Below are 12,493 nucleotides of genomic sequence, written 5' to 3' on the forward strand. Positions count from 1 at the left end.
CTTATTTTGTTTTGTTTTAAAGTGAATCTAGCTATTAAAATTATCGAGCAAAGGTTTACTAGTAGAAACACAAGGATTGAAGACCGTTTATGAACCGAACCCTTCAAACACATCCAAGAATATAACCCACGCTCTATCTCATAAATAAACTCTATCCAAGAAGATATGATATGATATAATCACTTGATCTACACAATCCTAACCCTGAACAATTAAGAATCAGGGTTAGAAGAATAAGATGCTAGAATAATTGATTGTAATGAAAAAGGATCTGTACAACTAATAAGCTGCATCTTCATTGCAACCGTCATGGTTGAACTTTGTTGGCAGATTGTAGACCTGATTGAAGCCTGCTTTGAAAATGTGCTTCTAGCCTGCAAATAACTTGGGTAAGCCAACATGAGGTACACAAACACAAAGCTAACATGAGGTAATCGTACCTTGTTGCACATTTATAGTAAATAGTCTCGGGAGCATTGTACGTGCGCGCATTACCAAACATTCTTCTCACATCTGCGACAAACATCTCGAAGGTAACGTAATATTGTTCTGACTCCACCCTTTTAGCCATCGTTTTTAGATCTACAGCATTATGGTCAAATAATGAGATTTTTTTGAATGTCATCAGAAGTTACAAATTGACCTATCACATAATAACACGACTACAAGGGATCCAAAGAATGCAGCAAAGATCCAGGAGACGAATTTGCTAAGTTGGGAGTTCTTACCCACTGGATCCTTAATGATTTCATAATAATCAGGTACGTCACGAGAATCCACCGGTTCCTTGAATGGCCAAGCGTCAACATGGTCATGCATTGACTGGTATGGTGGAAAATAGCAGGAAGAATAAATTAACAGATACAAGGACAACGCAGCAAATAGAAGAAACTAGTACATAAATATGGAAATGCAATGTAAACTTGAACGAGAAACTAGCCTTGAGAAGCGAGCGCATGAAGGCAGTCAAATGCTTTTGATTTGAGATCCCGTCAGCAGAGTTTAAGGCTCTGTAACGTGAGAAGCCCCATTGATCAGGCGTCCATCCAGCCTCCTCTATTATCAAAAGTAGCATGCCATCAAAAATTTTCTCAAGTGACGAACGTTTTTGGTAGCGAGGGTAGTAAAAAATCTACACCATTCCAAAACGTTGAGAGAAAGAAACCTTAAGGATAAAGCAAGTGGTTTTCTGGTGTTAGAGAATGAAAAACTAAAATGGTTTTCTGGTGTTAGGAATAGTTTCTAAAGTACTTTTGTTGCAGGAGAACCAAGCCAAAGAAGTGAATGATAACCACAACCAAACTCAAAGACCAAAGGTAGAATCTTACTCAAACCCGGGATTTCCTCAACTTTGACGGATCTTTTGGGAACTCCTGGCTCCTTCTGAACAACCAAGACTTGATTAGACTCAATACAGAAATAGGAATTCATCACTCAATAAAATTAGGAAAAAGAAAAGTTTAAGAGGAAACTTTGACTTTGTGATTAGGAGAGGAAAATGGAATCTTAATTATCACAACATGAGAAAAATTAAAAAGAGAGTTTTAATAAAAAGGAAAATAGACAAAAGGTTTACATATTCCAGTGGAACAGCCTATCTCTTTGCCAAGAGGAAACTACAACTAGAAGGACAAAAGGAAGGTAATAAAAGACTGACGTTGACAATCATACCTTTTGTAAATCAAGTCCAGGATAAACAATGTGGCAGTTCGAAAGCTCTCTTATCTTCTCATCAATTGCCTACATTAAACAAGAGAGAAGAATTCAAAAATATATATACACTACAACCCAACCATTAAAAGAATTGGTCAAATCGATAGTGCTAAGTGGCTAACATTTCAATGTTCCACCTCTGCCCAGATTCTTCTAGTTCAAGCCAATCACAAGCATTCTTATAAAACTACTTCTGATTAGTAATTATCTAAGTTTAAGTTCGACAAAAATTTTCTTTTAAATAATTTTACCAAGTAACTCTTAACACAAAATTTGTAGGTAGTTTGTCTTTGGTGCACTCCCAGATTTGAGTTGAGTTGTTTCCATGTCTTTGAAACGACTGTTTATTAACGGAATAAACAAAAGAGGAATGGAGTCAACTCAGCTCAACCCATTTGAGGGTTGGATTCACTAGAGACCATAAAGATCAAAGACCAACTGGCATTGAGATGGTGGTGGTACAAATTGGTAGTGAGACGGACAACCCACAACTTCATTTTGTAAGAGTGGGTGAAGAAGAATGAAAAATTCTTTTGAGTACCACAGGATATGTGAGTCATAAAGGAGACCATCAAATCGGTTAAGGGTACTGAACTTTGTGAAGGCGTGGTGCTCACCCTACCAAATGTCACAGTGGTAGAGGATTTTTTCCATTACTATTGGCAAGTTCAGATGTAACTTTGTGAACGTAGTTGCATGGAAATAAAATTTTAACCGAACTACATGTTAACCCTTGAAAGAAAAATCCAGCTAAAAGAACTAAAGCTTCATCCATTTTTCAGATTTCAATCATCTATAGCTGCATGAACGTGAAATTTTATTAAAACTAAACATTTGAATGTGCAATGATCAAGACATCTTGCCTGCCTCTGACGGCGAATCATTGTAGACAAATCAGTGTATGGGAGTTTTGGATCGATTATGCATTCCATAAGAATTCCTCCATCATAGTCTTTAATGTACCTGAAAAGAATAAGTAGTTAAAAAAAAATTCGATTGACCTAGCTTTGTAAGAGAGAACTTAGAAATCAAAATTATTAGTGTTTTATTGTTAGCCTTGACTTTTGGGTTCATTTGAAACTGATATTTAATTACACTATTTAGTCATACATGGGTATTTTCATTCTTTTTTATGTCAAAAAAAAAAAAAAAAAAAAAAAAGTCATGTAGCCACATTTAGCATTTTAAAACATTGCACAAAGAGGAATGGATACTTGCAAAATACAAGAGTGAATACTGAGAAGTATATGTCATTGTTTGTCCCAAAAGATACGAAAAGAAAACTTTGGCAATCTTCAAAATAATAAAGATGCTTGTGACATACCCCTGCCACCGGTCCTTCTCCAGGTGGATTTCTTTCGTGAACCCCTACAAGTTTAAGGCTCAAGTCAATCAATCATTCATTTTGACATCTGACATTCAAGAAGAAGATTGAATATAGACAAGTGAAAGGTATATTTAAACACGAAAATGCCCAAGTTCCTATAGGATTACAAACACCTCTTAAATGAAAATTCATACCTCTCTCAGTACAAGAAGTTATGGGAATGCCCTCAAGATAAGAACCACAGAATAAAAAAGACAACGAAAAAATGCTTTTAGTTCCGGTGTATCTACTCTCTTGGCCAATAAGAAAAATTGTTATCGAATGTACAAGACTCAGGAGTTATGATGAACTGAGTCTGTGAGTTTTTGTTTCTAATGATCTAGGTTCAATCCCTTTATCAAGTGGAATTAAAAAGTATACCTTAATGATCATATCACAAGATGCCTGCAAGTGAATGGCCAATCTAAGTATTGAAAAGCAATAAAAGTAAAAATAATAGCAGGCATCTAAAGACAATGTTTTGTTGCTTATAGTTGATCAAGTTTACAATTTATCTCCATAAGTCGAAATTCCTACCCTCATCCCAACCCTTTTCATATGTCAAATAGTAGACTGATAAAGACAAAAACGGCTCTCGGACAGAAAACCAAACAAGTTTCATGTGAATGAATGGAGAAGCAGTATAGAACAACAAGCAAGATAAGTATTTCAAAAATAGACCCTAGACCTGCTTGGTAAAGTAGCCAACGGCATTATTGTCCGCATATGTGAGGAAATGAGTTAGGCCATCAACATCACGTGCATGCTGCTTTAAGTGATTCATCAATCTGGTACCGTATCCTTTTACTTGCTCATCAGCTGTAATTGCACAAAAGGCTATCTCGCCAAATTTTTGACTGCAATAGAAGGTCACCAGGAAGGAAGGAAGAGAAATGAGGGGAAAAAAGAAAATGAAGTCAAGAGACTGGCCCCCAACTTAATAAAGATCCTACAAGTACCCTAAAAACATCAGTGTTGACTTCACTGTTCAATAAGGTTCCAGCATAAGATAAATAAATAAATAAATATTCTAGTTCATCGTTCATTATTAAGGCCCGTTCGGTGTGCAAACATTTCTGCTTTTCTATTTTTGAAAATCATGGTTGTTCCCTCACCATGGTTTTCACCTCTCTTAATCATTTGAATTCTTAGTCGAATTTTAAAACAAGTTTTTAAGAACTACTTTTTTTTCTTTTTCAAAACTTCGCTTGGTTTTTTTTTTTTTTGTAACATTTCTAGAAAATGGATAACAAAACATAGAAACTTTGGAGTGAAAGTAGTATTTTATTAGCCAAATTTTCACAAACTAGAAATAAAAAACCAAATGATTATCAAACATGACCTAAAATATTCTGAACTTCACCAGAATTAAATAACTTTTTATTATCTATTCATCAAAAAAACAAAACACCACATAGATTTTTTTCCCTGGAGCTTACGATACATGAGGAGAAGGGAAGAGAAGCCAAGCAAATTTATTTTACACATAGCATGCAGTAAATTCAAGACTCAAATTCTTCCTTAGGGCTGGGTTGCGTTGCAGGATGAAGAGATGCCATAGCACAAAAACACGTTACTACATCCAATACCAATTACTGTTCTTTTATTGTTTTTCCTTTGTTCTTTTTTTGTTTGGATAAGAGACATAGTGATGACAAAGGAACCAATATCGTTCTACAAACAAGTAATCCAATTATTGTCCTATAAACAAGTGACCAAAAACAAACGAACGTCAACATAAAGATTCACACACAAATAGAATGACACAAAGAACTGCAGTAGGGATGTAAACTGAACCAATTTTTCAAATAAAAGGGACAAGTTGAAATAAGTTAGCCTCACATAAGATAGCAGGAGGTTATGTTTATGTGTGTGCGCGTTTTTATTTATATTTTTACTTTTTGCATCCAGAAATTGGCAGATACATTTTTTTTTCTTTTTTTCTTTTTTTAACAAGAAACTAATCAACTTTTTTGGCAGATACAACTGACTAAATGGTAGCTACATCATCAAAAGCACCTGACATATGGGCGATACGTGATGCCACCAACAACATGATTTCGTCTTATAACCATCACCGACTTGTGGTTTCTGCAAGTTAAATTTTAGAGGAAATTACAAACCAAATAAATGAACAATAATGTTCAAGAGTATTTAATAGCAGAATGACAAATGACTTTCAGTACTAAATTAATCCCAGTCATTGGGCTTCAATAAACGATGGGTTTTAGTAAAAGTCAAAATCCAAGAAGACCATCTAACTTAGCTTTACCTGCGCAACAATTTAGGTCCCATTTAATAACCTTTTGAAGACTCTGTTTTTTGTATCTACTTTCTACAAATGTTTTCAAAATCCAAGCTAAGTTTTGACACTAAAAAAAATAGTTTTCTTTTCGTAAGGAAAAAAATCAAATGTTTTTTTATATTTAAAAACTTGTTTTTTATTTTGAAAATGGCTAAGAATTCAAATGTTTTCTTAATAAAGATGGAAACTACTGCAATGAAGAAAACAAACCCAATTTTTAAAAAACTAAAAAACTCAAAGCAAAATGGTTAACATACTTGACATTAATAATTCATAGCAGAACAGTTCGAGACAAATGAGAATTGTGTATAAAGCTGTAGCAGACTTCGTCAGCTATTTTTATATGGATTATAACTTGAAAATTGTTAGTTTTCCTGTTGTCCATGCCAGAATATGCACAAGATTGACTATTTTGGAGGATTAAAGCGTCGGAGAGAATTTGGAGACTTTGAGAGATGTTTTGAGAGAAATCAAAGTCTACGTGAGTAATAAAGATCTTAGGGAGGGGTCGTGAGCTTATCACTTGAGCGTATAACGCCTGCACTGTAGGACTAACAGAAGGCCAAAAAATTCAAGGTGGAAGCACCATGATGCAACCACGAAGTGCCATGGCATGGGCAGAAATCATCAGAAGCCTAAAATCTGGAAGGAAAGTGTCATGGTGCTCACGTATGGCACCACAGCAGTATGATTTTGGAGTCCGCCTTATATGAGGGTAACGGCATGGCTAGTGCTAATGCTTTTTTGTTGGTAATAAAATTAGGGTTGTCTAGTAGGGGGAGGAAATCCATTGAAGAAGGTGCAAGGAAATCATCTAAATAAATCCCTAGAAATTACGTAAGTATACAGATAACTATGGAGGTCAACTACTTGAGATTACACAAATATCGTTAAATGAAGGTCATTCCTTCAACACTCTCAGTCGATGCGACTTCAATTCAGCAATTGGGACACCAACAATTTTGATTTCAACATGTCTTCGATGTGAAGATGTGTTCTCTCAGGCATGCCAAGGCACGACTTCAACAGTAGCTATGAAGGTTCTGAATAAATTTGGTCAGCCGAAAAATCGGTAGCTAAGAAAATTCCAAATAAATGTGGTCAAGGTGGAAGGTCAGAAGTTATGAAGGCCCCGAATAAATTTGGTCAAGGTAGAAGACCGATAGCTACGAAGTTCTGCCAATTAATCAGGCCTCCTTAATCAAATATCTCAAGGCAAGAACACTTGTTTGAGATTCGAATCAGTCCACAAGCAAGATCGATCATGTCAAGCTTGAATGAATCTAAACATAGCCTTTGACCAAGAAAAAAGCACAAAGGCTCTTTTTACTACATTTTTCAAGTCTTCGTTACAAAGACAACATAAATGGTTTTATATAGCCTCAAAGATAAAAACCCATACTTTATAATCAAAATTAGCCACTACATAAATGTAACTTTAAAATAAATAAAAAGTCTTAAAATACATTAATGAAATATAATAACTCTAGATTATCATGTACTCAAAATTTGTAACCAAAATTTGTAACCATTCAAGAATCTTCCTTCAAGTTCATATTGCATAATTGAGATGTCTTGGTTCATATCACAAAATCAAAGAACTCAGTTGTCTTTGGTTCATATCACAAAATCAAAGACCTCAGTTGTCTTTGCTGCTTTTAATTTTTCCTTGGGGAGTTCGTATCCCTTCAACTTTTAATATTTTCATTAAATCAAGCCTCATTTTCTCACCACCCAAAAAGATAACATGTAGCAATTGAAGGTACCTGTCCATAACAAGACGAACAATGTATTCCTTGGGCATGTTAGGTAGTTGTCGGGCGAAAATATTCTTCAGTCCAATTAACCTGAGAAGTTCCACGTAAAATGCATTTTTGCATCAAAGCTTTTATTACATAAAATGAGATCACATCGGAAAGCATACAGCCTACTGTAGGGGTTAGACTAGAGGTGAACGTGACATCTAAAGCACGAAAAACCCTCAAAGAATGTTACAGAAGAAGGAATTGCATGCAGAATAAGACTTAGGCAAAGGGAAAAAAAAATACCAAACCATATGCTCATCAACACCGTCATTCGAAAGGCATACAAATTTGAGTAACAATGCTTCCTCCTGAAACATTATGAATTGAGGAAACCATCAGTACTACAAAGTTGAAGTCCCCCTTAATAAATTCTCTGGCAATGCACAGAATCAGCAAGCTTAAAACAAGCTCAGATTTCATTAACTTCAACAAAATGGACATAATGCAGCTGAATTTAATGATCACATATATTAATCTGTTGGTCTTTAATCGTATTACAAATAAATATACCCAAAAGAATTCAAAATTTAAAAATAACAGAAAAACATTTTATCAATCAGTGAAAAGTTACAGAGTAAGGTCCGATAGATGACGTGTTACAAACTACACATTGGCACACATAAAAACCAACTCCAATTTGTTTTAATTACAAAGGTAGTATACTGACTAAAATCACAATCCATAAAAACCTAAACTGAAACATGAATTTAGCTAACTAGTATACTTTTATCCAATCTCTGTGCCTTTTCATTGAACAAGCAATTCTTTTCAGCCAAATAATACAAAGATCAACTCAATTGAATTTACCTATAGCTTCCTTGCTTTACTCTTAAAAGGAAATAGGGAAACTGCAGAAGAGTTCAAACATCTATAGAACTCCAAAGCGTTTAGCTTAAGGGGCTAAGGAAAAGGTGGTTATTCCCTTAACTTGCTACTAAACAGAGTGAGCAGTGAGATGGATTCAAGGGCACATTAAGACATCAAATAAGTAATCTTTATGATGCATTTACCCTCAATGCTTCCCAAATATTATACCACCAATCACGAAAGCACTATCAAGTAAGAATAGATTGATAGTCCCCCTACCCCCGAATAAAAAACTAAGTAAATGCTTCCCTACCTTTTCTTTGACAAACACCAACGGAGGAACACTAGTACTGCCCCATGAGATTTCTGGTCTCTTTACCTATTAGATTAGGGATAATATTCTTGGCAAGTGTGAAAGAAGATGCCTAAAATCTGGCCACATTTTATGTTGCTTCCAATAAAGATACTCAAATTTCCTCCAGTGGGATTAAAGAAACAAATTTCTAACGTCCCTTTAGGTGAAGGATTTCTCCATCTATAGCATGTAATCATCAGGCATCATATCTTGTTTGCCTAAAGAATATGTTGCTTCTATGGCCTTCTGAAAGGACCTGCAAGCACTCCCCAACTTAAAGTCCACATACCAGTAGGATGTAGATTAAACCCTCTACTCTCCCACTTTCCTCTACTTCAACTCTACCTCCCCCAAATATCTCATCAAATGAGACACTAAATGTTTCGGATGCCACTTCGATAATCTGAGTTTCAACTGGTCAAGATTGTCATAGGTTCAAATTCCCAACCTTGTTTGCATTGTAATACTCTTGGGGAAAAAGGAGAAAATAAAAATAAAACTCAGGTGGGTATGGCAAGCGTTCCCCACTCCTACCCCTTTTCACTCACGCCACCTCTCTCTCGCACTCGTCCCTCCATGGATAAATAAATTACTGTTCTAAACAGCATACGACAGGGACTTGGCCCAAAATATAGGATTACAGTTTGGTCCAGAAGACATACCTCTCTCTTCAAGCTCTCTTCTCTGGAAATATAGGCACCACTAGTCTGTATACTGTCGGCGAAAATTTTCGAAGTGTCTTCCTTCACTACAATCCCGGACACAGAATTTCCTGTTGTCCCCACTGTTGGACCCGCCGCATTGGTTCCACCAGCCGTGACTCCATCCTTGCTGATATTCGAATTCTCGATCTTCACCGTTGCATTCGACTTGATCTTGGTTGTACGCGCAGCAGAAGCCGAAGCAGAGGCGGAAGCAGAACCGGCAGCACCGCTGTTCTCAAGTCTAGCAGCAGTGAAGTTGCGCATGGAGGAATCATTGTCAAAGTCATCCTCGTCGTCCTCGACGACAGCATCATCGGAATCGTCGTCCGAGTCGGAGTCAGCGCCACCGCCGCGAGCAGATATGCTTTGAGAACTACGGGAGGTGGCGGAGGCGGAGGGAAAGGAAGGAGAAAAGGATGGAGGGAAAGGAGGGACGTGGTCCTCGGAGGCCAATTTGCGCTTGTGGATGGAGGAGGTGGCGGAGGCGGAGGCGGAGTGGGAGGGGGAAGGGGTTTGAGAACTACGGGAACGATTCGTACCAGTGAGGTAAGCGGAGTGCGTATCCATTGGAGAAAATGGCGCGGAAGAAGCAACTCCGGTTGAAAAGTGGAGCTAGGAGACAGAAGCCTTATGAAGCTGGCTGGGGCTTTGTTCTGGTCGACGACGCATTGCGATCTTCTTCGGTAACGGCGGTGACTGCAGTCGCACAATGTAAATTGACATAAATACCCCCATACCCCAGCAATATATATATTTCACTTTATCAATTAACTAATGAACTTAAAAGATAAAATAAAAAAAAAATCTCCAAACGGCATTAAAAAAATATTTAATAATATACTCTAATTTATTTTCCATTTTTTTATATAAATAATTTCCTTAATTTTAATTTTGCGTCATTCGTTATCCTTGATTCGTCTGCGTTATCTCCCTCCAAATCGACCTCTCAATTTAGTCCTCTTTCCCATCGCTGCCGGTAGTTCCACGGTGGCCGGATGCGCAACACCACGCTGGCTGTGCACTCTCATCACGCTCGTCTCACTCTCACGAAGGTTCATTCCACACCAGTAAGCCCCCTCCTCTATTTTTCTTTTCTTGTTCGTATTTTCGTCGTGCATGAAAGGAAAATGAAAGTACTAAAACTTGTTGCTGCTGAAAGAAGAATCAAGAGCTGATACTAACTGCTGCTAGAACTGTGTCATTTCTGCTAGGTGCTTAGCAAGATATTATATGTTTGTGTTTCATGTGGAGTGTGAATTTTTGTATACCAAAATTCATTTTGCTAGAAGCTGATTGATAGAGAAGATTGAAGGAAGGGGTCGAAAGAAGAATTGGAAGTAATGTCTGCGACACTATTGTCTTATTGCAATCCAAGGTTAGCTTGTAATTACGGGAGGATGAATACGGAACGCACTGCATTCGGACACTTGCGGCCTATTGGAAGGAGAAGCAATGGGTATCGCAAGCTTACTGTGTTTTCCGTTACTGAAGGGTCTGCAAAATCGAGCGAGTCTGAAGAAACAATCCCTTCCTGGGCTAAACCTGATTCGGAGGAGCCTCCTCCTTGGGCAAGGGAGGAAGGCAAAGAAACTGGATCCCAACTGGGATTTCAGGTCCCTTTCTACGTTTACTTACTGGCCTCATCTATCACTGCAATTGCCGCTGTAAGCTTTCCTCTCACCACAGACTTGTTTATGGAATTTTGGATATGTATTCTTGTTCTAAGGGCCAGTTTACTCAAATTTAAGTAGAAACAAACGACATTATTACCTCGCTTTAACAGTCTTTTATATGAAATAAGGAGAGAACAACATTGTAAGAATTTAAACTTGAAACTCAAAAGAATGCAGGCTTCTGCGGACTGAATTGTGGATAGAATCAACCTTTTTTTTTTTTTTTTCTTGGAATGAGTCCATTAGCTTCTTGGTAACTATGGCATATTTTAACTGGTTGAACTGTTAGTTCTTCAGCAGCAGCATGTTGACACATGTAATTCATTTATTTGTTCAGCAGCATATGATTAAGCTACAGATACTAATTCCAATTGAAACTGTTTGTTTGTTTGTTTATTGGAACTACTTCCAACTGTGCAGATAGGCTCAGTATTTGAGTACGTCAACCAGAAGCCTGTGTTTGGAATCATAGACTCAGACAGCATATTTTACGCTCCATTGCTTGGATTTTTCGCATTTACGGGCATTCCCACTGCTGTAAGTTCTACCATCTCCATTTTTTTGACATTTGTGAAGGGCTTATCACATCTCTTGGTATGCATTTATCATACCATGAAGCTACAACATTAGTTTCTGCGGTCTATATAATGAAGATAAATGCATTTATCCATCTTTCTTTGGGGGGATTCAGAAAATTGAATATAAAAAAGAATTAATTTGCAGAAATAGGAAGTCCCACTTACAAGGCCTCTCTCTCTCTCTCTCTCTCTCTCTCTCTCTCTCTATCTATCTAATTTGTCGAGACAGGGATTCCTTTGGTTCAAATCTGTGGAAGTTGCCAATAAGGAAGCTGAGGATCAAGACAGAAGGGATGGTTACTTGTAGAACAATTGTTGTCCTTTGGATGTAACGATGCTGTTTATATTTCTTTTTTGTGAACTGTATATTCCCTGTGAGCATGCTACACACAGTGCCACTGATGTTCTCAAAACCAGACTTCCCTGTGATCAACTATACTGCAAATAGATACTTTGCTGCACCAATTCAAAGACTCTTTGACATATTCTCTCATTCTTGAACAGCCTGACATATTCTCTCATTCCAGAGTCCGAGAGCCTTGTGAGCAGACTTCTCGAACATACTTGTATCATATGCTTCAGTGTCTTATATATGTATATAAGGTTATTTGGGCATGATAGATTGAGTTTTTGTTGTCACTTTTCAGTAGCGTCGGTGGGCCCGCATTATACATTTACCATCTCTTGCTCTGTGCCCGCATTTGCATATATATATATATACCACTTAAACACCATCTAACTTTTAAAAATTTTAATAACATTTCAAAAGATTTAATAAAGTATTATCTACTAAAAAAATCAAATATGTCTAAATTGTCGGGAAAATAATAAATAAATAAACAGTCAAATATACCTAAATAGTCTGAAAGAATAGATTGGGAAAATTTTCATATGAAAACATGATACATGCCTAAATAACTGGAAAAAATAAATATATGAACTTCTTTTCTGAAATTAATACTGGGTTTTAGGATATTAAAAATGGAGCCCGAAATTGGAGGGAAAGTTTCTAATTGGGCGCCGATTATGTTTTGTCCCTCCGATTTCAAAGAATAAAGGGTATTATGGTAGTTTCACCTCGTTTGCTGACGTCACCAGCACTATTAAAACAAGTTTTCTGAAACGGAGTTATTTACGTAAGCCCAGAACAAAATGGGCTATTTCCAACAATTACCCATTTTGCTAAT

The 12,493-nt window shown here is 36.9% G+C and overlaps 2 protein-coding genes across 7 annotated transcripts; one reads left to right on the forward strand and one right to left on the reverse strand.

Annotated features, from left to right (window-relative positions):
- Positions 1-112: 112 nt before the first annotated feature.
- Positions 113-9,786, reverse strand: LOC111781609 (histone acetyltransferase GCN5). Of its 3 annotated transcripts, none has more exons than XM_087120120.1 (14): positions 9,014-9,786; positions 8,310-8,375; positions 7,433-7,497; positions 7,151-7,231; positions 5,099-5,170; positions 3,768-3,936; positions 3,038-3,081; positions 2,577-2,676; positions 1,672-1,740; positions 1,329-1,380; positions 941-1,056; positions 729-822; positions 441-582; positions 113-374 (listed from the first exon to the last, which is right to left on the reverse strand). In XM_087120120.1, the coding sequence occupies exons 1-14, from the start codon at positions 9,620-9,622 to the stop codon at positions 308-310; spliced, it is 1,746 nt and encodes a 581-aa protein (XP_086976246.1). In that variant the 5' UTR covers positions 9,623-9,786; the 3' UTR covers positions 113-307. The 3 variants fall into 3 exon arrangements, with proteins under 3 accessions (XP_086976246.1, XP_086976245.1, XP_023518064.2); XM_087120119.1 differs by having other exon boundaries at positions 1,329-1,383; positions 9,014-9,785; XM_023662296.2 differs by lacking the exon at positions 8,310-8,375 and having other exon boundaries at positions 1,329-1,383; positions 9,014-9,785.
- A 158-nt stretch (positions 9,787-9,944) lies between these two features.
- LOC111781610 (uncharacterized) lies at positions 9,945-11,771 on the forward strand. Of its 4 annotated transcripts, none has more exons than XM_023662298.2 (4): positions 9,945-10,122; positions 10,267-10,719; positions 11,149-11,265; positions 11,536-11,771. In XM_023662298.2, the coding sequence occupies exons 2-4, from the start codon at positions 10,396-10,398 to the stop codon at positions 11,611-11,613; spliced, it is 519 nt and encodes a 172-aa protein (XP_023518066.2). In that variant the 5' UTR covers positions 9,945-10,122; positions 10,267-10,395; the 3' UTR covers positions 11,614-11,771. The 4 variants fall into 4 exon arrangements, with proteins under 4 accessions (XP_023518066.2, XP_023518065.2, XP_023518067.2 ...); XM_023662297.2 differs by having other exon boundaries at positions 10,342-10,719; XM_023662299.2 differs by having other exon boundaries at positions 10,345-10,719.
- Positions 11,772-12,493: the final 722 nt, after the last annotated feature.

Source organism: Cucurbita pepo, chromosome 19 (assembly GCF_057944985.1).
Source record: "Cucurbita pepo subsp. pepo isolate OVF chromosome 19, ASM5794498v1, whole genome shotgun sequence".
Lineage (NCBI taxonomy): Eukaryota > Viridiplantae > Streptophyta > Magnoliopsida > Cucurbitales > Cucurbitaceae > Cucurbita > Cucurbita pepo.

Coding starts and splice junctions, on each gene's coding strand:
- LOC111781610 (XM_023662298.2), top strand. CDS start 10,396: ATGTCTGCGACACTATTGTCTTATTGCAATCCAAGGTTAGCTTGTAAT. Junction 10,720..11,148: donor CTATCACTGCAATTGCCGCT/GTAAGCTTTCCT, acceptor CCAACTGTGCAG/ATAGGCTCAGTATTTGAGTA. Junction 11,266..11,535: donor TTACGGGCATTCCCACTGCT/GTAAGTTCTACC, acceptor TTGTCGAGACAG/GGATTCCTTTGGTTCAAATC.
- LOC111781609 (XM_087120119.1), bottom strand. CDS start 9,622: ATGGATACGCACTCCGCTTACCTCACTGGTACGAATCGTTCCCGTAGT. Junction 7,498..8,309: donor TGGTGTTTGTCAAAGAAAAG/GTAGGGAAGCAT, acceptor ATAATGTTTCAG/GAGGAAGCATTGTTACTCAA. Junction 375..440: donor TACTATAAATGTGCAACAAG/GTACGATTACCT, acceptor AGTTATTTGCAG/GCTAGAAGCACATTTTCAAA.